Source organism: Paramisgurnus dabryanus, chromosome 4 (assembly GCF_030506205.2).
Source record: "Paramisgurnus dabryanus chromosome 4, PD_genome_1.1, whole genome shotgun sequence".
Taxonomy (NCBI): domain Eukaryota; kingdom Metazoa; phylum Chordata; class Actinopteri; order Cypriniformes; family Cobitidae; genus Paramisgurnus; species Paramisgurnus dabryanus.
Window position 1 is genome coordinate 51866236 of NC_133340.1, and position 22411 is coordinate 51888646.

The 22411-nt window shown below is 36.3% G+C and overlaps 1 protein-coding gene across 1 annotated transcript; it reads right to left on the bottom strand.

The window, feature by feature from the left end:
- Positions 1–1939: 1939 nt before the first annotated feature.
- LOC135786111 (uncharacterized) lies at positions 1940–14485 on the bottom strand. The gene is made up of 4 exons (XM_065295810.2): positions 14372–14485; positions 10168–11201; positions 3514–8175; positions 1940–1979 (listed from the first exon to the last, which is right to left on the bottom strand). The coding sequence occupies exons 2-4, from the start codon at positions 11199–11201 to the stop codon at positions 1940–1942; spliced, it is 5736 nt and encodes a 1911-aa protein (XP_065151882.1). The 5' UTR covers positions 14372–14485.
- Between the last annotated feature and the right edge of the window lie 7926 nt (positions 14486–22411).

A 22411-nucleotide genomic window follows, 5' to 3' on the forward strand; every position in this document is an offset into this window, starting at 1 on the left:
CTGAGAGCACTTGTAAACTTTTTGGCGCCCCCTTGTGGTCATGAGATTGAGGCTTTATCTCTGCATCTCTTTATCGCATTTACACCAAATTTGTTGGGTGTCATCACAGTCAGAAAATCATGAGATTTATTTTTCTTTTTTAATTGAGTCAACTTTTGGTCAATGTTTGATTTAAAAACCTTCATCCAGTAGTGGAGAAGTGTAACACTTAAATCATAAAAAATTTAAGTACAATGTGTAATACTACATAAGAAAGGTAACATATTAAAAATTCACAAAGAGCATACATGTTATTTTAATAGATATACAATATGTGCAGTAAAGATTAAAATGGATATGAGGCTGTATATTTGTAAAGCTTTAGTGTATACTTATGATGCTTGATTTATCTCATCACAGTTCAGATTTGAGGGTAGGTGCATAGTGTCATCTCAGAGCCACCTACTGGTGGGAAAATATGTAAAATAACTGTATTTCCTTGTAATTCATGAAATATTTATTTTGTCAACTATTTTAATATTTGTTCCCTTCAGTTCCTGGTATACAAAACAGTCAATAAATATAAAGTAACGGTAAGAAGAACACTGGTAAGAAAAAGCAGTAATAATAAAATGTTTAATAATTAATACAGTGTTTACAGAATAAATTAATGTAAAATTACTTAATATTACAGAGGTGAAATAATGCACAGATATGATATATATGGACAAAAAATGTTTATGTTTCTAATTTTGAGTGAGTGTAAACAAGGGGTTCTCAAATGTTTTGTGCACAGGGTCCCCTTGTAAGGAAGACAAATTAAGCATATTCTTCCTTTAAAACATTTAAGATGATTACATTTAAGAGATTATTTAGATGGTTGTTTAGTTGAAATTACATTTGATTTGACAGTTATACTGGTTAAATTATTATAAATGTTTTAATAAAATCAAAAGTAGCATGACCCACATTGTTCTTAGATTACCCTTCTTAATAATGCAAGGCAATTATATAAAACAGATTATTTAACAGATTCTCTGGCTAAACATTTAGAGCCTCCAGGGGTTCTCAACTCACACTTAAAGTTTTAGGATCTACAGCAGTCCTTTGCTTGATATGCACAACCACACCCACAGTATTTGCCATTACATTAATATACATTCACATGATATATTTATAAAGCTGCAACTGCAACGTATATGTTGAAATGTTGTATATAGTATATGATGCATATACTGCAATGTTTTATAAATAAAAAATAAAATAAAGTGACAATAAACTAGATATCTGCATGTATATGTTATATCATGTTTGTCTTGTAATGTTAAAGAAATTGTTCTTCACAATGTGATAGAAAATATTGAATAAATGTGGCTTGGTAGTCCTGTCCTGTTGTAAGCAGCTCTGGACATTAAAAAGGAATAGCCTGGATGACCAGGATGACTACTGTGTGTCATACTGATGTAGTGTTGTGTCCACCATATCACACCTTCCTGAAATTGACTGTAGTTGACCAGAAGATGAATGTTCAGCTGTGGTATCTTCATATACATTCTAAAACATAAAAGTATAAAAATACTATTTAGTTATTAAAAGGATGAGAAAACACGTATATAATTAATAACAAAAAATAGAATAAAAAATACTAACCTTAAGTGTCAATGTACATCCTTGTTCCATCACCACACATGAATAAATGACTGAAATAAGTACTGTTGAAGACGAATAAATGTTGATTGGTAGATCTGTTGTGTTGTAACGACAGTTGATGTGAATGACATTAAAAAGGAAGTCATCCCGATTTAGTAGTGTGTTCACCATAGTACATCTTTCTGCAATAAAAGAAAGCATATTATTATGTTATTATTTGTTTAGATGAAGTAAAAATATAAAGGCAAAACAAATTTATATAACAAGATTCTGAATAAAAATACACCTACTGTTTGTAAAATGGTAAGTGTCAACTTGATGCAGAGTTGTGTTCACCAAAGTACATGTTTCTGCAATAAAATAAAACATATTATTATGGTGTTATGTATTTTGAAGTGAAAGATATAAAGGCTAAACAAATTTATATAACAAAAATATGCATAAAAAAGCACTTACTTAATGTAAAATGGTAAATGTATTTCTGATGCACAGTCTTCTTTTTGCTGTATTCTGCTGTACATCAGTTGAAGACAGATGATGTTGTTGTTTCATGTAAACAATAACATTAGAATTCGATTTTTTCAACCACTAGGTAAAGGTTGAGCTGTGGTTTCGGCATATACATTCTAAAACATAAAAAGTAAGTAATGATTAATCGGTAAAAAATTAATGATGAGCATGTGAATTATAAAAAAAAATATGAAGAATAATTCTAACCTTAAGTTTCAATGAACGATTCTTCAATCACCAACAGTAGTTATCTCAGTCATTTAGTCATGTGTGGCATTGGAATATTGGCTGAAATATTTTTCTTAGACGTCAAAGAGTCACATGTAATTGTTTAACAGTGGTTAAGAAGCATTTTTGTACATAAAGTCAAGATGATTTTTGGCTTGTATAAAATAAAAATAAAAAAATTCTTGAACTGTGCTTAAAATGAAATAAATGTAGAAAATAGGTGTGGTTGTGATAAGAACTAAAACGTGCAAAACGCAGCAGATTACAAAACAAAAACACAAATAAAAGTAAATGAATAAATCAAACAAGCAAAGGACTGCTGAAACAAACAGTATAACTGTCATACACCAACCCCTGTCACCTCCCACCCAGTGTCCCCTACCCTTACATGCCCTTACCCAGGGAGCCGCTGTGATTAATTCCTCCCTAACCTCCCACCCCAATGGCCAGCGGAGTATTTATATGTACTATTACAATAGTGACATAAGTATAGCCTGATGGAAGCTGTAGTAGGTTTGTGCAACCTCAACATGTATACATTTAATGTCTTTTGTGTACACATGGTCTATTAATGTACCCTTTTCTGTAGTAGCAGTTTTTATCTGTTGACTGTATCCATGATGTTGCATCAATTTCACAATTGTGGATGAAGTAAAAAGATCTTCATTAAAGTCTCCCATGATTATTTTCTGTCCAGGATGCTTCTCCATTTCATCAATAACAAGTAATAAGTGCTGTCGAAACAGATCAGGATTATAAGAATTTGGTCTATACAAAACTGCAGCAGTCAAACTGACACATGGAATTACAAAGTATAAGCATTCTAAGTTGGAGTACTCAGGAATAAACAAATTACACTCAATGTTCTCAGAACAATACAATCCAACACCACCTCCTCTCTGATGTTTTAATTCAGTATAAAGTGCAGTGCTGTTGTCATAACACTTAGATCTTGGGTTGTGTGAGAACACATATCCTGGTATCTGTGGTTCTTGGTCATTAACATTTAGCCATGTTTCTGTCAAACAAATACAATCAGCGTTCATCAGAACTGTATGTGACAGGACATCCTGAAAGTGAGCTTTTAGACTTTGCACATTAAACAGTGCTATTCTAAATGTACCAAAGGATTTACTAAAACTGTACTTATCCAATTTTATTTTTGTCATATCTTTCAAAGACAACTCGATTTTTTCATTACAAAATATGACAGATTCTTTAAAGTCCTCAATGATTAATCCACTAAGAGACCTAACTCGGCTTAAAGCAACATATGCTTGTCCTGCTGTAAAGATTTTATTAAGTGAAACAACAGCTTTATCTACTGTGAGTCCTTGTACTTTGTGAACTGTACATGCCCATGCCAATCTGAGTGGAAATTGCCGTCTTATGCCACCAGCATTTGTGACCTGGTCTTCTTGTACTTCAATTACAGTTGAATTTGGAAAAAGTGTGTAACGCTTTTTGCATCTTTGAACTTTCCCAACAGTTGGATTATCAAACTCTACATAAATAGCTGATGGGAAATCATCATTATCTTCACCTTTTTTCTGACTTTCACTTATGTGGACAACCGTACCAAAAGCTCCATTGACAAGACCGTCAGCTACATCAATATTTTTCTTTAACATAACCCTTGCTCCAACACCCAAGGAAATGCATTTAGATAGACATGAGTTGAAAACTGTAGCGTGGTATCCAACTTTACGTTCCATTCTTCCAGTTTTTGAGTTTCTGATATAATCCTGAGCATTTATACTAATTGCATCTGGACAACACTCATGTAGTCTTTCAAGGTTGTATTTATCAACCTCGCTATTTGTAGCAAATATGTGAAGGTCATTACATCTCTCCCCTGTTTCACATTTTTTCAACACATCAATATCAGTAGTGATAAGATCTTCACTTTTCTTATGAACTCTCAGGCGATTTAACATTCCAGCAAAAGATGCATCTTGTTGTCTAACAACTTTAGTTAATTCAGCAAGCTCAAAGTTGCTTTCCCATAGGTTGACTCCTTTTGAATCAGCATAAAGAGCAGTTCCTTTCACAGGTGGTAACTGATAGAAATCACCCACAGCAATAATGCTGACTTTTCCAAATAAAGAGTAATCACCAGTTTGTTTTATTTGTCGCAGCCTTCCATGAATGTATGACAACAGACGATGGTCAACCATAGAGACTTCATCAATAATCAAAATTTGCAGGTTACCCATTTTGATACGTAAAGAATTTATTTTGTCATCACTAAGCGGTTGATATGGCAATCTGACGTTTGCACCAATTGAAAATGTATTATGAACAGTTGAAGCACCAACATTAAAGGCTGCTACTCCTGTCGAAGCTGTCAAAAGCACAGTAACATCATCAGGATTTTCAGACAGCTGAGATAACAGTCTGCAAGATTCATAGTGTATTGCCTTAATTAAATGACTTTTTCCTGTGCCTGCTCCACCAGTGATAAACAATCTGATAGGTTCAGGGTTTTGTCCAAGTACTTTTTGTAAACACCACTGACGGACTTTATAGAATATGTCAGACTGTTCCTCATTTAATGATCGCAGTAAATGTAACGCTTCATTTCTAGGCAATGTGGTATGGTTTGTTTGTACAGTAGAAATAGTTTGTTGGTTTCCTGTAAGATCTGGAATAAGGTTTTGAGTGTTATCTTCATCAGGCAATACTTTATTCTTCATCAGTTCCATACATTCGTGACGTTCTCTTTCAGTTTCAGGACATATTGCAGCCCAAGCATCCTCTAAATCTATATCCTTCTCCAAAAGCTGTTTAGCTCGCTCTAATTTATCAGAGTCCTTTTCAAACAATTCTCTGTTGCAATCAACAATTAATTTCACATTTTTCATTCCAGAATTAGTTTTTATGACACCACTGTTGTAGTACTCCTCATATGTCTCATAGTTGCTTGGCTTCAAGTGACAGTCATCATAATGTGGTAGAAAAAGCTGCAATAGTGAATGATAGTATTTTTCTGGATCTTTTGTGGGCGAAAATCTCGGATATCTGACAACAGCTGGCTCGGTTCGTGTTCTTCGTTTCACATAACCACAGTTTTTATTGAGTTTAATAACTTCAGTTTCTGCATTTTGTTTTTGTGACAAAACTTCTGATTTTGTCAAAACTCTGTACTCAGAACAAAAACTGGCAAGACAAAGATTAAGTAGTGGTTGTTTCTGTGGTCTGTTCGTATACCTATCAACAAAACTTGTCATCCAAAGACTGCTTTCATCATCAGACTGTTCTTTCTTCACTTTATTCTTAAGCACATTTAAAGGCAAACTCATCTTTACAGGATTTGGTCCTATTGGAATAAATTGTACTTTACGTGAGCATTCCTTTAAATGCATGCCTGTCAGTCTGTACACCGCTTCTTGCGCGGAAATTTCGCGGCTGTGCAAATAAACACTTCCCAATTGCTTTAAAGATGCCTTAGCTTCAAGATTTCCATTCATAGCTTCATTTTGCGTACGTTGAAGCAAAAGTCCCATTTCTTGTTCTGCTTTTGTAATGTAGCTTAGTATATAAACTACTACAGAAAAGGCATCTGTGACATACTGAATATCCATATTTCCTTGCCAAGCACGCAGTAAATCTCTGTTATACTGGTTTACCCAAATATCTTTTGGATTTCGTTTCAAGACAATGGATTTCTTTTTAGAACATTTGTTGTATGCTTTTTCAAAGACAGCCTGACAAATACCCACAGAAGAGAATAAATCATCAGTTGAATCAAAAATCACATCAGAGTTTAAAGCATTTTTGATTTTTTGTAAAATGGCATTTGCTGTGTCATCTTCATTTTTCCCTTTAAACTCGTCCGCATTAGATGCTCTTGTAATAAAGGTACGGCTAGATGGAGGTCTTGGAAAATTAAAACGACATACTGTATTTTTCTTGCGACATGTTTTTGAATGTCTTGTACTGTGCTTCTGCACACTGTTTACTGTTTCAAAGAGTTCTATGTCTTGTTCTGGCGGTGTCTCACAGGTGATATATGTGTCAATGAAATCAGCAACCACAGGATCATTAGCTTCATCATCATCATTAAGCTTTGGAGCATTTTCCACCCAAAACAGACAGTGAACGTGAGGAGAACCACGTTGTTGGAATTCAACACGATAAAAATAGTCTTTTATTTTACCGATAGGTTCAGCTGGTGACATAATGACATGTTTCAAAAAACAATGCCATCTGTGATCAAACATTCTTGCTGCAGTGACAGGATTTTTTCGTATAAGTTCGCATTTCTCAGCCCAGGCAAGTTGATCTAAATTGATTTGTTTGCCCTCTTGTTTAATAATGGTGTTCAACATTTCAGGCCATCTCATATCAGCAGAACTAAAAGATGCAAAGAATGTTGGTATGCCAATTTGTCTAATTAAAGCAAATAGATCTTTCTGTGTAGACATCCAATAGGGAGGGGTCCCTCTGACTGGTCTCAAAAACTTATATCCTTCATCAAACTTAAGTATTTTTTGCAAGGAATCAGGATTTGTCAGCATATCTGGTGTCAGCTCTGATAAACTACCTTTTTCAAAACCTTTTCGTAATGCAATTGAGACATTGGACAGAATTTGTTCAACTTCTGATATATACTGAGCATAAAAAATGAAGTCTGAATTCTGAGCAAAACGTCCATCAGCATTTAATATTCGTGCATTCAGGTATCTTGACAATGTGATTTTTTCTGGTCTGTCATCGTGAAATGTTGGACCACCAGTCGGATAGAGAAAAGGGAAGCACTTAGCCTCATTGGTTTCATCTGATAATAACCTGACAGGACTGTTACCTTCACCTGGTGCTACATTTAGTACATCATGAAAATGTTGATCAATTATTTCTGAACCAATGTCAACAGGCTGTAGTGATGTGTCTGACAAAAGTCCACTTTGCTCCTTGATATATGTAAGATCTTCATGTGATTCATCATTAGCTACCTTATCATCGTCACTGTTATCACAAACATTATCTTCCTGCATTTCATTACCATCAGCCTCGTCAGGTTTATTCAAGTTGTTAATCCACTGCTCATTAAACTGCACATCTTTATACATCTTGTTGTTTTTCACCAAATATACTAAAGCATTTCTGACATGATCGGTGTGGACATATTTAAATTCATAATGGCCTTTGTATGTCAATTTTCGTTTCAGTTTGATTTTTATCATATGATCATCACATTCATTTCGTGGAAGTATGTTGGTCATGTTTGTAGTATTAACCGGAATACAGACAACAGGTCCATGGCAACCCCTCTGCCCACCTCTGGGAAGACATAGCAATTTAAGAAAAGGAATATTGAGTGATATTAGATGTTGTTCCAATGAGTTTAGACATTTTAATTCTTTAGGAATGTCCTCCAAATGCATATTGTTGGCAACACTCTCTTCAGGTAGTTGTCCTCTAAGGATTTTTCGATGGCATGTATAACATATCCACAAATTACAGGCTAAATGCCCAGATAAATTACAATTATCCTCACATTCAGTGTCACATACATGTAAATACTTCAGTGTGATGCATCTTTTACTTAAATCAGCTATGTGCTGTCCTTTTTGTTCATAGCAATCAAATTTACACCCAATAACTTGTTTTCTAAACAATAGCCGATGACATACACAACAAACACATTCTGGACCACTGTTGACTTCTTGATGAAACCGACTAATAGTAGCATCAATGTTTGTTTGTCTTTCTCTTTGTTTTGCATAGATTTCACATCCTTTCTGTATTTTACTCATGCGAAAGTTTGCATCATTATGATATTTATCCTTAGAATATTCACGAACACTGGCATTAAAAGTGGGATTTGTGCAATATTTATGTTTAGAATATTCACGAACACTGGCATTAAAAGTGGGATTTGTGTTGTATTTATACTTAGAATATTCACGAACACTGGCATTGAAAGTGGGATTTGTGTTGTATTTATACTTAGAATATTCACGAACACTGGCATTGAAAGTGGGATTTGTGTTGTATTTATACTTAGAATATTCACGAACACTGGCATTGAAAGTGGGATTTGTGTTGTATTTATACTTAGAATATTCACGAACACTGGCTTTAAAAGTGGGGTTTGTGCTATATTTATGCTTTGAATAGTCACATAAGTTAGATTTAAAGACTTTGTTGGTTTTGTATTTGATCAGAGAATATTGCCTAACACATGCTTGAAAATCAACATCTGTGGAATACTTCTTCTTTGATCTTTGACGTTTTGACAGCCGAATGTTAATATCAGTCTTATATTTATTTTTAAGGATTTGAAGTTTTCTCTCCTTATATTCAGTATCATGACAATACTTATTTTTGGACATTTCAATCTTTTTCTGTCTGTATTTAATATCATCATATTTAGTTTTAGACATTTCTTTTGTTTTCTGTCTGTATTCAATGTCTTGACAATATTTACTTTTGGACAATTCTATCTTTTTCCGTCTGTATTCTGTGTCATCATAGTATTTAGATTTTATACTAAGTTTTTTTCTTTGTCTGAAATCATTATCACTGTGATATTTCTCACGCTCTCTTTTACATTTTGGCTTGTCTGATGTGTTATTTAACTTTCTTTTTCGTAAACACTGTGTAATGCTTTCATTACCCCATCCAGCTTTGCATGCTCCTGCACAAACATTTCTTTGATGTTTATGTGTTACACATGTGACCATTTCAAAGTGATTTTCATTACAGTGCTTCAGATATATAGCATTATCTGTAAATACCTGATCAGTTGGTGCATGTACATTCCATCTGTCATCATTGAAAGTAAAAATATTTGTTTTCAGCAAATCGGCCGTACAAAAAATGTCTATTTCTGTGGCCCACGATCCAGAATAATACATTTTACGCTGTGTCAAATAATCTTTAACCGATGTGTACTCTTCTCTTAAATACCTCATAAATTTAGAACTGTTAGCTTTAAGGTGTTTCACAACTTCACGTCTGATTTTCAGGTGTTTCTCTTCATTGCCACATACTGCATGTGCTACACATCGATAAAAGCAGTTGCCGTCTCCTTTGATACTCTTTGTTTTACATGGTTCTCCTAAAGAACTTATATTTGTACCCTGTACACTGTGGTTTTCATTAGTTAAATGTAAGCGTGCACACAACGCATCTTGATTTGCAGATGTTAACGGCTTAAAACTGAACTCATTATTTATAGTATCTCCAATGATGATGTCATCTGTGAGTACATTCTCATTTAACAGGACATCTGTCAAATCAACATTGTCTTGTGTATTTGTCAAATCAACATTTTCTTGTGTATTTTTCTTATAAGGCAATTTTTCTTTATCCAATTTGCATACATATAGCTCTTGTTTACTGTTACCATCAGTACACTTACTTAGCTTATGTTTCCTCTTTGGTGTAGTGCTTGTGGCACTGCATTGACTAGTATTACAAGTTGTGTTAGCAGCTGTGGGTTTACCAGTTGCTGTTGCTTTAACATCCATCACCTTGAGTTGTTTCCTTTCAGTGTTCAGTGAGACAGCAGCAATAACAGTTTGATTATTCAACTGACTATCACCAAGTGGTTTAGGTGCATTTGGTTCCTGATTGCAATCTTTTATGCATATGCCTTCTGTAGGTCTCGAGTCATGGTACAATAATTTATCTAGATCTGTTGCACTTTTTACATCATTAACATTTGTTCTGCTTTGACTATTAGGGACTGAAAAGGCACCTGCATTTCTGTCACACAAGCTTGGCTTGATTCCTGTTACCTCAAATGGAATATATGCATTGCCAAACCTATTAGCAAAGTCATAGAAATACCTGATAACATGATCAATGTTGCTGTAATAAGCTACAAAGCTTGTTGCAGATCTGTATTGTTGGCCATTAATGAAACTGGTTGCATGTGAATCTACAATGGCATACAAATTACCTTGTTTTATAATTGCACATGTATTGGCAGCAATAGTTACCAAACAAGCATCAAAATCACGCAGCGATCGCTCCACTGCTACATGAAATGGCATTGCAAAATCTCCCACTTCTGCATCATACTCAAAAACATCAGTAAAGCCACCGAAAGATGAACCAAACTTTATTTCAAAATATTTGTCACAGTACGTACATGTTCTGGGAAGTTCTGGAATCAATATGTATTCACACTGGCCTTTTCCTATTTGCCTTGTATTTTTTAAAACAACATAAAGGTCATTTCCCTTATTCAGTACATTATCCAAATCTGCAGTTTGCCATGTCAAAACATTTTTTACACAGTGCTGAAGTACAGATGTTAAACTGATAGCCGCACACTGCTTATTTCTTGTACTACCAAATCGCATATCGTCTTGACTGAACGATCCTCTTATAACTGATCCATCCAGTACTTTATCAGCTTCATTGGCAGATACCTTGTCATTCACATGCACTTTCTCATTGACAGTCTTATAGGCAGTCCCATGGACTTTCTCAATGACAGTTTTATTGGCAGTCCCATGGACTTTCTCAATGACAGTTTCAATGACAGTTTCAATGACAGTTTTATTGGCAGTCGCGTGGACTTTCTCATTGACAGTTTTGGCAGTCACGTGGACTTTCTCATTGGCAGTTTTGGCAGTCACATGGACTTTTTCATTGACAGTTTTGGCAGTCACGTGGACTTTCTCATTGGCAGTTTTGGCAGTCACATGGACTTTTTCATTGACAGTTTTGGGACAATAAATTGTCGGTATTGGAGCACTTTTGAGAGGAGGCCCAACCTCATATGCGGGTCTTTTTACAAGAGGCTCAACATGGCTGACAACAGCCATGCGCCTCTTAGCCGCCTCAGATCTCCGGAACCCCTTTTTACGTGGCATCTGCAAAAACATAACAACAAATAAGAAACTGTTAATACAAAAATATTATGCATATACTCTTCATTTTTTTTACAATGTTTTAATTTATTGACATTGGTGTACTTAAAGGGATAGTTCACTTTAAAAAGAAAATTCTGTCATCATTTACTCATCCTCATGTTGTTCTTAACCTGTATGAATTTCTTTTTCTGATTAACAGAAAAGAAGTTTTTTTGAGAAATGATGGCAAACACAGACAGGAAGTGACCATAGACTTCCATAGTATGAACAAAAAAATATGTTGGAATTTCCTGGATATCGTCAGCTGTGTGCTTAAAATCATTTATAAAATTTTGTCTTCATTTATCACAATACTTCCAAAATATTTTTTCCTACTATGGAAGTCTATGGTCACTTACTGCTGTGTGTTTACCATCATTTCTCAAAATACCTTCTTGTGTGTTCATCAGAAAAAAGAAATTCATACAGGTTTACAACAACATGCGGATGAGTAAATGATGACAGAATTTTCATTTTAAAGTGAACTAACCCTTTAAAAGCTAAATTTTTAGTATTGTATAATACAGGATACTAGAATACTGAACAAGGAAACGGCTTCACTGATGAAACGTGCATGACAATTCCTTTCGCTATATAACGCATCTCTACTAGTGAATTAAAAACAAAAGAAATAGAAGGCATTGCCCAGAATAAGTTTTACAAAGTAGTAAATCAGGATGACACCAGTAAGTACAGGCTATATAATTTGTGTGTTTAATTTAGGCTATTTATTTATTTTTGTCCCTGTGCGCTGATCGGAGACGTGTTTTACTGTGCTGATATTCTGAGAGCTTTCTAGTCTTGCGGCAGTCATCAGCAGCGCCTTGCATCGCCCAATCAGCAAATGATGGGCAAGTGCCTTTTTACATGTACTTAATTTAGTGTATTTGGATAAGGGCTGTGCATAAAAAAAACCTGCAATTCTTGTGTGTGTTTCATAAGTAAAGTCGGTTCGGTGATTAATATTAAATCGCCATTAGCTGCTTTCAGATGGAGCAGCATTTACTATACAGAGCCGTAGTTCACAGAGAAATTAGGCAAAATCGGGTTCATAATTTTAAAAAATGTACTCCGATAACCTATGCGCTTTTGGCTAGCTTCTCTGTGAACCACAGGTCTGTGTAATAAATGCCACTCCATCTGAAAGCAGATGATGGCGTTTTACTTCATCTTTACTGATGAGACACGCATTACAATCGCAGGCGATTTTTTGCGCAGCCATAATCCAAATACATTGAATTAAGGCCATGTTAATGTCCTGATGGTTTGTAATATAATCCACTAGCTAGCCTGCCTGTAATTTCTCTTTCAGCATGTTTGCTTGTGCTTTACAGAATCACAATTTAAACTTCTGAAACGTTTTCATTTTTGTATCTACGTTCAAGGTTCTAATGTATTACGTTCATATAAGGCACAAAATTAGTAATCATCTTCTCCGCTTTAGTTTTTAGTGTCTAATATTACATGATGGTCTTGTCATAATTATTAAATAACATCCTAAAATCTTTTCTTTTCCATTTTTAAACACTGCACCACTTATAATGTATATGTCATTACATTATATACAAAAAATAAACTTGTTGATTGATTATGTTTACACATACCATTATATGGTGTATAATAAGGTAAATGTTTATCAACAAATATTATTCTTTTCTAAAGCTAAGTCAAACACAATAATTTAAAATGTTGTTATGGGGTATTTTTTAATGTGCATGATTAATTTGAATTTTTGAAAGCCCTAAAAATACATGATTTCATTTTAGACTGGTCTTATGTTCTGCTTTAGAGATAAAGAGACAGTTTCCTACACCGGGCTTATTCTAGTACACGACTAAAATGTATGTTTGATCTGTCTTAATTTAAACACACTTATATATCTTAACATATATCAGTGCCATTGTTTTTGCTCAAGACGCACACCATTAATGTTTATTTATAAGGTTTGTTTAAAAAACTACTTAAATGTCCTAATATAACCTAGTAATAGGCCTAGTGCTGGATTATTCTAAACCATGTCAGGAAACTGCCCTATGATATAGCTCTATGATTTCCATTTTAGGTTGTTTACTGTATGTGCACTCTCAGAAGATAATTTACACAAGCTGTCACTGGGGTGGTACCCTTTCAAATAATACACCTTTGTGAAGAGTGCATAATAATGGGTACAAATGTACCCATATCTGTATTTATTTTAAATGTATGCAAAAACGTAAAAGAACAACTTACACCACAAACATGGTAAATATTAGGGCCCATTTAAAGGGTATCGTCCCAGTGACAGCTTTTGTACCTCTTATTCTGAGTATGTATGCATGATAACAGAAAGGAGTAAGCACGCGCCTTCAGCCATCTTCCTGCCAGTCAGCTTGCCTCAGACTGAAAGTAATACATGACATATGACACCTGCTGCTCTGTGATGTGACGCGCGTTCAACTCCGGTAAATTCAGGCAGATAATACATTCAGTTGTACTCTTTGCTCTCTCTCTAACTACACTAACTGATTTAATTACAAGAACATATAAAACAATGTTTTAAGTTGGTGCCGCTGTGGGCAAGTGATCTAAGCAAGACATAAAATATCCTTTTTAAAACAACATGGTTTCCTACACACGTGATTTACAAAACCGTTAAGTTAGTTGCAACCTTAAAGTTTCAAAGGTTCACAGTTACCTTATTTCATTATGTGCCATAAATAAATAAGACTTATTACAGTTATTTCATTCGCCGGTGTCTCAGGGTGTTATTTGGCGCTTACTGAGTTATTTTTCTACTTTTGTTGTCGTGCGCGAGTCCAGGTCAGACTTTAGGAGAGGCTTCATTCACTCGGAGAAAAAACGCTTTTAACCATCAAAGGCAGCGACAGATCTCTAACAGTATTAAACAGCCATTTACTTGCAGCATATTACATTTCTTCGTAAACTAACATTTTCTATAAAACTGTTATTGTTCGAAACATTCGGTGTTTTAGCAGCCTTTCAGTATGATTTCGGAGGCCCTAGTTATTTGGTCGACGGAGTTTCCAAACTACTCAATACACACATTCATCGTCGTATACGTGTAAAGCATTCCATAACAATTGCTATTATTTATTATCTCGATATCACTTCCGATAAAATGCATAACTTACCTTTGTTTAAGAACACCAGCAACTTTATAATACACGTCAACACAGCTTATACACCAACGACGACAACGCATGCGTACAGTAGTGATGAATCGTTTGCAACGAGCCTGCTCTGACCTATTTGCATGTGGCACTCGATGCGTCCAATCAAATGGAAAGACAGACTAGGACTATACCATTATGTTAAAGAAGAAAGGGGGAAAGACGCTGCAAAAATCAGTGTAGTGGTACAGTCCGAGTACACAAAAGGCTTGTTCGACTTCACCCGGCGCCGCAAGAACCGACAGCCAGATGACGTCAAAGTTCCGCGAGAGCGATATAAAAGCAAACTCCTCGTATGATTTCGCGAATCGCTCTCGCGGTACTTTGATGTCATCCCGCTGTCGATTCTTGTGGCGCCGGGTGAAGTCAAACATGCCTATTGCGATAGAGAGAGGAGGGGGAGCCGGATTTAAATATTATTATTATTCTTTATTCCAGACACATAGATCCATATCAAAAAGACATACAAACATACTTATTTAAAAAACAATACACACAAGAACGGAGGGGAAAAAAGACATTTAAAAAAACATACAGCCTTTTGCTCCAGTGCTAGGTATAACTCTCGCTTCCAGAAATGAGAGTTACACCTAGTGTCACTCAGTTTAACATTGTTTAACACACGTATAATACTGTTTTTCGAATCCCTCAGCCTACACATGAAGCTATAGATATACTTCCTTAACACAGCATTCAAGGTGGATACATTATTTGACACAAACAGTTGGCATGCACTTGTCCACCTTGGAAGCTTGAGCAGGATTCTCAGCGCATCGTTAAATGCAACTTGGAGCTTTCTCATTTTAGCATTGGTATAGTTACACCACAGGTGGGCTGTATAAAGAGAATTACAATATGTCCTAAACAGAGCTATTTTAATATCATCTGTACACATATAGAATTTACGTGCCAGCATATTAGCTTGTCCGTACAGCTTACAGCACTGCCGCTGCACATCATCACTCAAATCATTATATCAAATCAAATATAAGCGCGTTGGGAGAAAGTTAAGGCATTTAACGAAAATAAGAAGAAAGTTAAGTCATGAGTGAAACCTAAAAACACTACTTTTGTCTATATTTATTATGTTTATTTGCTGTAATTCTGTGTTAATTGTTCAATTGTTTACTTAAACTTTTATCATAATGTCAAATAATAGGCTTAGGCTATCTGTGTATTTTTTTCCAAACAAAACATTACAAAATAAGGCTTTTATATAATGAAACAATTGATACAACAATTGAATACCAACAAACCATTCACAGTTGCTAATTTGGCCTAAAAAAGAAGTATCCCAGTGATCGTAAATGAAGACCCGGAGCCGTAAGAGCCGGTGTTGTTCTAAGGAAGCAAAGCCAAAAGAGCCGAATCTTTGAAAAGATCCGGAATTCTGAAACAGAAAATCTGTCCCAATCAAAAACTGTCCCAATAGGCGGAACATAAATACATTTTTATAGGTTCGCTTGGCGACAAGCGATCTTAAATCATGACAGTCATCGCGTATGAATCATTTTTTGCCATGTTTGGCTTGACCCCGGTATCGCTGCTTGCAGCTATATTTAGGGGTCAAGCCCCGAAGGGGCGAAGACCCCTATTGTATTTGTTAGTTTTCTTATTATTATTATTAGGGGTCAAGCCCCGAAGGGGCGAAGACCCCTATTGTATTTGTTAGTTTTCTTATTATTATTATTATTCTGCTTCTTCTTCTTCTTCTTCTTCCGCCATTGCGGTCTATGGCAGCCCATAGAACCGTACCTAGGAAAGTTATGAAATTTGACACAATGATAAAGGACAGTCCAATGTGTCCCCATAGCAAATTTGGAGTCTTTATCTCAAACCCGCTAGCGCCACCAACAGTCCAAAGTTGCACTTACGTTTTTGCTTATAACTTCTGATCCGTAAGTCCTAGAAACGAAATTCTTATTTCCTCTGATTCCTTGGCTCAAGACGATTCGATTAGACCCTATGACGTTATTTTCCGTCATTAAAATTTTTCCGCCATTTTGAATTATTCGTAAAACCTACTTTTGCGAACTCGTCCTAGAGTTTTTACCCGATTGCCACGAAAATCGGTATGCAGCATCTAGAGACACTCAAGGCAAAAAGTTATTAAAAGAATTTCGATAAACCAATCCGTTCTCGTATAGCGCGTCAACGAATTTTACATAGAGCGCAAAAAAACAGAGTTTAGGCTGTATCTTCGCCAAACTTAAGCCTATTGACACGACACTTGGTACTTGAGATGCCAGTCAGGAATTGAGGGTGCATGCACAGTTTCGTTGCAGCGCCACCTAGTGGCCAGACGAATGTTCTATACGCCTATAACTTTGACTGCGATAAAAGTATTTTCACGGGACTTGATTTTTTGGAGTCCTGAGTAGTCGCCGAGTCCAACGATACCAAACATGCCAGGATTCGTCATACGGTTAACCCTGTGCAGCAAAATAGCACTTAAAAAACATGCGCGAATATCTCGCCGAGCGTTATTCCGATCGACTCGAAAACACCATAGGAAGAACATTGCGTTACCTTCTGAACAAAAAGTTCTATTGGCGTTATATTAAAATTTTTATCAGAAATGGCCGAAAAATGCAAAAAACGAAAAATTACCTTTAAATTTTGCATTTTTTACACATAAATGGTTATAACTTCGCAACGAAAAGAGATTTTTTCACCAGATTTGATACGCTGATGTACGACCACAGTCTGAGGTTACACAAAAAAAAATGTATGCTTGCACCACTAGTTGGCCTTATAATTGAAAAAAACCTTTGAAATCAAGCCACCCTATGGTCATACAACTGTTTCTTCCCTAAATTAAAGTGTATAGTCATAAAACTAGCTCGATGTAACACAGTTATGACCTGAGGTTGCATGCACAATTTTGTCATTGCGCCACCTACTGGTTTTGAGATAGAAATATGGCATTTTTTGCCTAAAACTACTGCAACAACACATCTAAAACCATGAGTCATCATGGATTATTCCTTTCATGGCTTTGACTATAATCACTGGTGGTTGCCAATTCACTCCCTAGCAACCAATGAGAATACCTTATCAACCGTTTTTGCAAGAGCTATATCTCTGCGTCAGAACATCGTAGAGACACGGGGGTGGGCTCTTTTGACTCATTAACACCACTGTAACATTTTGTGAGCTGAGTTTTGCCACTGCAAGCACCACTCATTTTTACGTCAGTGTTCTAGTTATCAATGCTCGTCGAAAGAAAGGGAGAAATTTCACTAAATGAGAACAGCTTTTTTGCTGATAACTGTTATATTGTTTTGTCTGAAATCAAGAGATTTTCCTAGGTACTTTAAACTGCTCATCCGAAGTCAACTTTACTTTCTGCTGTGCCCTTTTTGGCTTGACCCCGGTGATTGCTGCTTGCAGCTATATTTATTCTTCTTCTTCTTCTTCTTCTTCTTCTTCTTCTTCTTCTTCTTCCGCCATTGCGGTCTATGGCAGCCCATAGAACCGTACGTAGGAAAGTTATGAAATTTGGCACACTGATAAAGGACAGTCCAAATATTATCCACAGCAAATTTGGAGTCTCTATCTCAAACCCGCTAGCGCCACCAACAGTCCAAAGTTGCACTTATGTTTTTGCTTATAACTTTTGATCCGTAAGTCCTAGAAACGAAATTCTTGTTTCCTCTGATTCCTTGGCTCAAGACGATTCTATTGGACCCTATGACGTAATTTTCCGTCATGAAAATTTTTCCGCCATTTTGAATTATTCGTAAAACCTACTTTTGCGAACTCGTCCTAGAGTTTTTACCCGATTGCCGCAAAAATTGGTATGTAGCATCTAGAGACCCTCACGGCAAAAAGTTATTAAAAGAATTTTGATAAATTAATCCGTTGTTGTATAGCGCGTCAACAAATTTTACGTAGAGCGCAAAAAAACAGATTTTAGGCTGTATCTTCGTCAAACTTAGGCCTATTGACACGACACTTGGTACTTGTGTTGCCAGTCAGGATCTAAGTGTGCATGCACAGTTTCGTCGCTGCGCCACCTAGTGGCCAGACAGATGTTTTATACACCTATAACTTTGGCTGCGATCAACGTATTTTGACGGGACTTGATTTTTAGGCGTCCTGAATAGTCGCCGAGTCCAACGATACCAAACATGCCAGATTTCGCCTTACGGTTAGCCCTGCGCAGCAAAACAGCACTTAAAAAACATGCGCGAATATCTCCGCGAGCGTAATTCTGATCGACTCGAAAACATCATAGGAAGAATATTGCATTACCTTCTGAACAAAAAGTTCTATTGGCACTATATTAAAATTTTCATCAGAAATGGCCGAAAATTGCAAAAAACGAAAAATTACCTTTAAATTTTGTGTTTTTACACATAAATGGTTATAACTTCGTAACGCAAAGAGATTTTTTCACCATATTTGATACGCTGATGTACGATCACAGTCTGAGGCTACACAAAAAAAATTGTATGCTTGCACCACTAGTTGGCCTTATAATTGAATAAAAACTTTGAAATCAAGCCACCCTATGGTCATGCAACTGTTTCTTCACTAAACTAAAGTGTATAGTCATAAAACTAGCTAGATGTAACACAGTTATGACCTGAGGTTGCATGCACGAATTTTGTCATTGCGCCACCTACTGGTTTTGAGATAGAATATGGCATTTTTTGCCTAAAACTACTGCAACAACACATCTAAAACCATGAGTCATCATGGATTATTCCTTTCATGGCTTTGACTATAATCACTAGTGGATGTCCATTTACTCTCTAGCAACCAATGAGAATACGTTATCAACTGTTTTTGCAAGAGCTTTTTCTCTGCATCAGAACATCGCAGAGACATGGGGATGGTCTCTTTTGACTCTTTTAACTTGTAACATGTTGTGACCCATGTTTGCCCACTGCAAGCATCACATACATGTCCTTCAGTGCTCTAATGTTCCATGATTGTCAATAACCGAAGGACAGTTGCAGTAGACAAGAACATAGATTATTTTTGTTGATTACTTTTGCATTTTTTCATCTGAAATCATTAGGTTTACCTAGGTTGTTCAGTCTGCTTATCCAAACGCAACTTTACATCCTTCTGTGCCCTTTTCGGCTTGACCCCGGTATTGCTGCTTGCAGCTATATTTAGGGGTCAAGCCCCGAAGGGGCGTAGAACCCTATTGTTATTGTTAGTTTTCTTATTATTATTATTATTATTATTATTATTATTTTTCTTCCTCGTTCTTCCGCCGAAAGTCAATGGCAGCCCATAGAACCGTACGTAGGAAAGTTATGAAATTTGGCACACTGATAGAGGACAGTCCAATGTGTCCCCACAGCAAATTTGGAGTCTCTATGTCTAACCCACTAGCGCCACCAACAGTCCAAAGTTGCACTTATGTTTTTGCTTATAACTTCTGATCCGTAAGCCCTAGAAACAAAATTCTTACTTCGTCTGATTCCTTGGCTCAAGACGATTCGATTGGCCCCTATGTCGTTGTTTTCCGTCATAAAAATTGTTCCGCCATTTTGAATTATTCGTAAAACCTACTTTTGCGAACTCGTCCTAGAGTTTTTACCCGATTGCCACGAAAATTGGTATGTATCATCTAGAGACCCTCCCGGCAAAAAGTTATCAAAAGAATTTCGATAAACCAATCCGTTGTCGTATAGCGCGTCAACAAATTCTACGTAGAGCGCAAAAAAACAGATTTTAGGCTGTATCTTCGTCAAACTTAGGCCTATTGACACGACACTTGGTACTTGTGATGCCAGTCAGGAACTGAGTGTGCATGCACAGTTTCGTCGCAGCGCCACCTAGTGGCCAGACAGATGTTTTTTACACCTATAACTTTGGCTGTGATCAATGTATTTTGACGGGACTTGATTTTTAGGAGTCCTGAATAGTTGCCGAGTCCAACGATACCAAACATGCCAGATTTCGCCTTACGGTTAGCCCTGCGCAGCAAAACAGCACTTAAAAAACACGTGTGAATATCTCCGCGAGCGTTATTCCGATCGACTCGAAAACACCATAGGAAGAACATTGCATTACCTTCTGAACAAAAAGTTCTATTGGCGTTATATTAAAATTTTCATCAGAAATGGCCGAAAATTGCAAAAAACGAAAAATTACCTTTAAATTTTCTGTTTTTACACATAAATGGTTATAACTTCGTAACGCAAAGAGATTTTTTCACCATATTTGATATGCTGATGTACGACCACAGTCTGAGGCTACACAAAAAAAATTGTATGGTTGCACCACTAGTTGGCCTTATAATTGAACAAAACCTTTGAAATCAAGCCACCCTATGGTCATACAACTGTTTCTTCACTAAACTAAAGTGTATAGTCATAAAACTAGCTAGATGTAACACATTTATGACCTGAGGTTGACTGCACGAATTTTGTCATTGCGCCACCTACTGGTTTTGAGATAGAATATGGCATTTTTTGCCTAAAACTACTGCAACAACACATCTAAAACCATGAGTCATCATGGATTATTCCTTTCATGGCTTTGACTATAATCACTAGAGGATGTCCATTTACTCTCTAGCAACCAATGAGAATACGTTATCAACTGTTTTTGCAAGAGCTTTTTCTCTGTATCAGAACATCACAGAGACATGGGGATGGTCTCTTTTGACTCTTTTAACTTGTTGTAACATGTTGTGACCCATGTTTGCCCACTGTAAGCATCACATACATGTCCTTCAGTGCTCTAATGTTCCATGATTGTCAATAACCGAAGGACAGTTGCAGTAGACAAGAATATATATTATTTTTGTTGATTACCTTTGGATTTTTTTATCTGAAATCATTAGGTTTTCCTAGGTTCTTCAGTCTGCTTATCCAAATGCAACTTTACATCCTTCTGTGCCCTTTTCGGCTTGACCCCGGTATTGCTGCTTGCAGCTATATTTATTATTATTATTATTATATATTATTCTTCTTCTTGTTCTTCCGCCATTGAAGTCAATGGCAGCCCATAGAACCGTACGTAGGAAAGTTATGAAATTTGGCACACTGATAAAGGACAGTCAAATGTGTCCCCACAGCAAATTTGGAGTCTCTATCTCTAACCCCCTAGCGCCACCAACAGTCCAAAGTTGCACTTACGTTTTTGCTTATAACTTCTGATCCGTAAGTCCTAGAAATGAAATTCTTGTTTCCTCTGATTCCTTGGCTCAAGCCGATTCGATTAGACCCTATGACGTCATTTTCCGTCATGAAATTTTTTCCGCCATTTTGAATTATTCGTAAAACCTACTTTTGCGAACTCGTCCTAGAGTTTTTACCCGATTGCCGCGAAAATTGGTATGTAGCATCTAGAGACCCTCACGGCAAAAAGTTATCAAAAGAATTTCGATAAACCAATCCGTTGTCGTATAGCGCGTCAACAAAATTTTCGTAGAGCGCAAAAAAACAGATTTTAGGCTGTATCTTCGTCAAACTTAGGCCTATTGACACGACACTTGGTACTTGTGATGCCAGTCAGGAACTGAGTGTGCATGCACAGTTTCGTCGCAGCGCCACCTTGTGGCCAGACAGATGTTTTTTACACCTATAACTTTGGCTGTGATCAACGTATTTTGACGGGACTTGATTTTTAGGAGTCCTGAATAGTCGCCGAGTCCAACGATACCAAACATGCCAGATTTCGCCTTACGGTTAGCTCTGCGCAGCAAAACAGCACTTAAAAAACACGCGCGAATATCTCCGCGAGCGTAATTCTGATCGACTCGAAAACATCATAGGAAGAATATTGCATTACCTTCTGAACAAAAAGTTCTATTGGCACTATATTAAAATTTTCATCAGAAATGGCCGAAAATTGCAAAAAACGAAAAATTACCTTTAAATTTTGTGTTTTTACACATAAATGGTTATAACTTCGCAACGCAAAGAGATTTTTTCACCATATTTGATACGCTGATGTACGAGCAGAGTCTGAGACCACACAAAAAAATTGGTATGCCTTCACCACTAGTTGGCCTTATAATTGGACAAAACC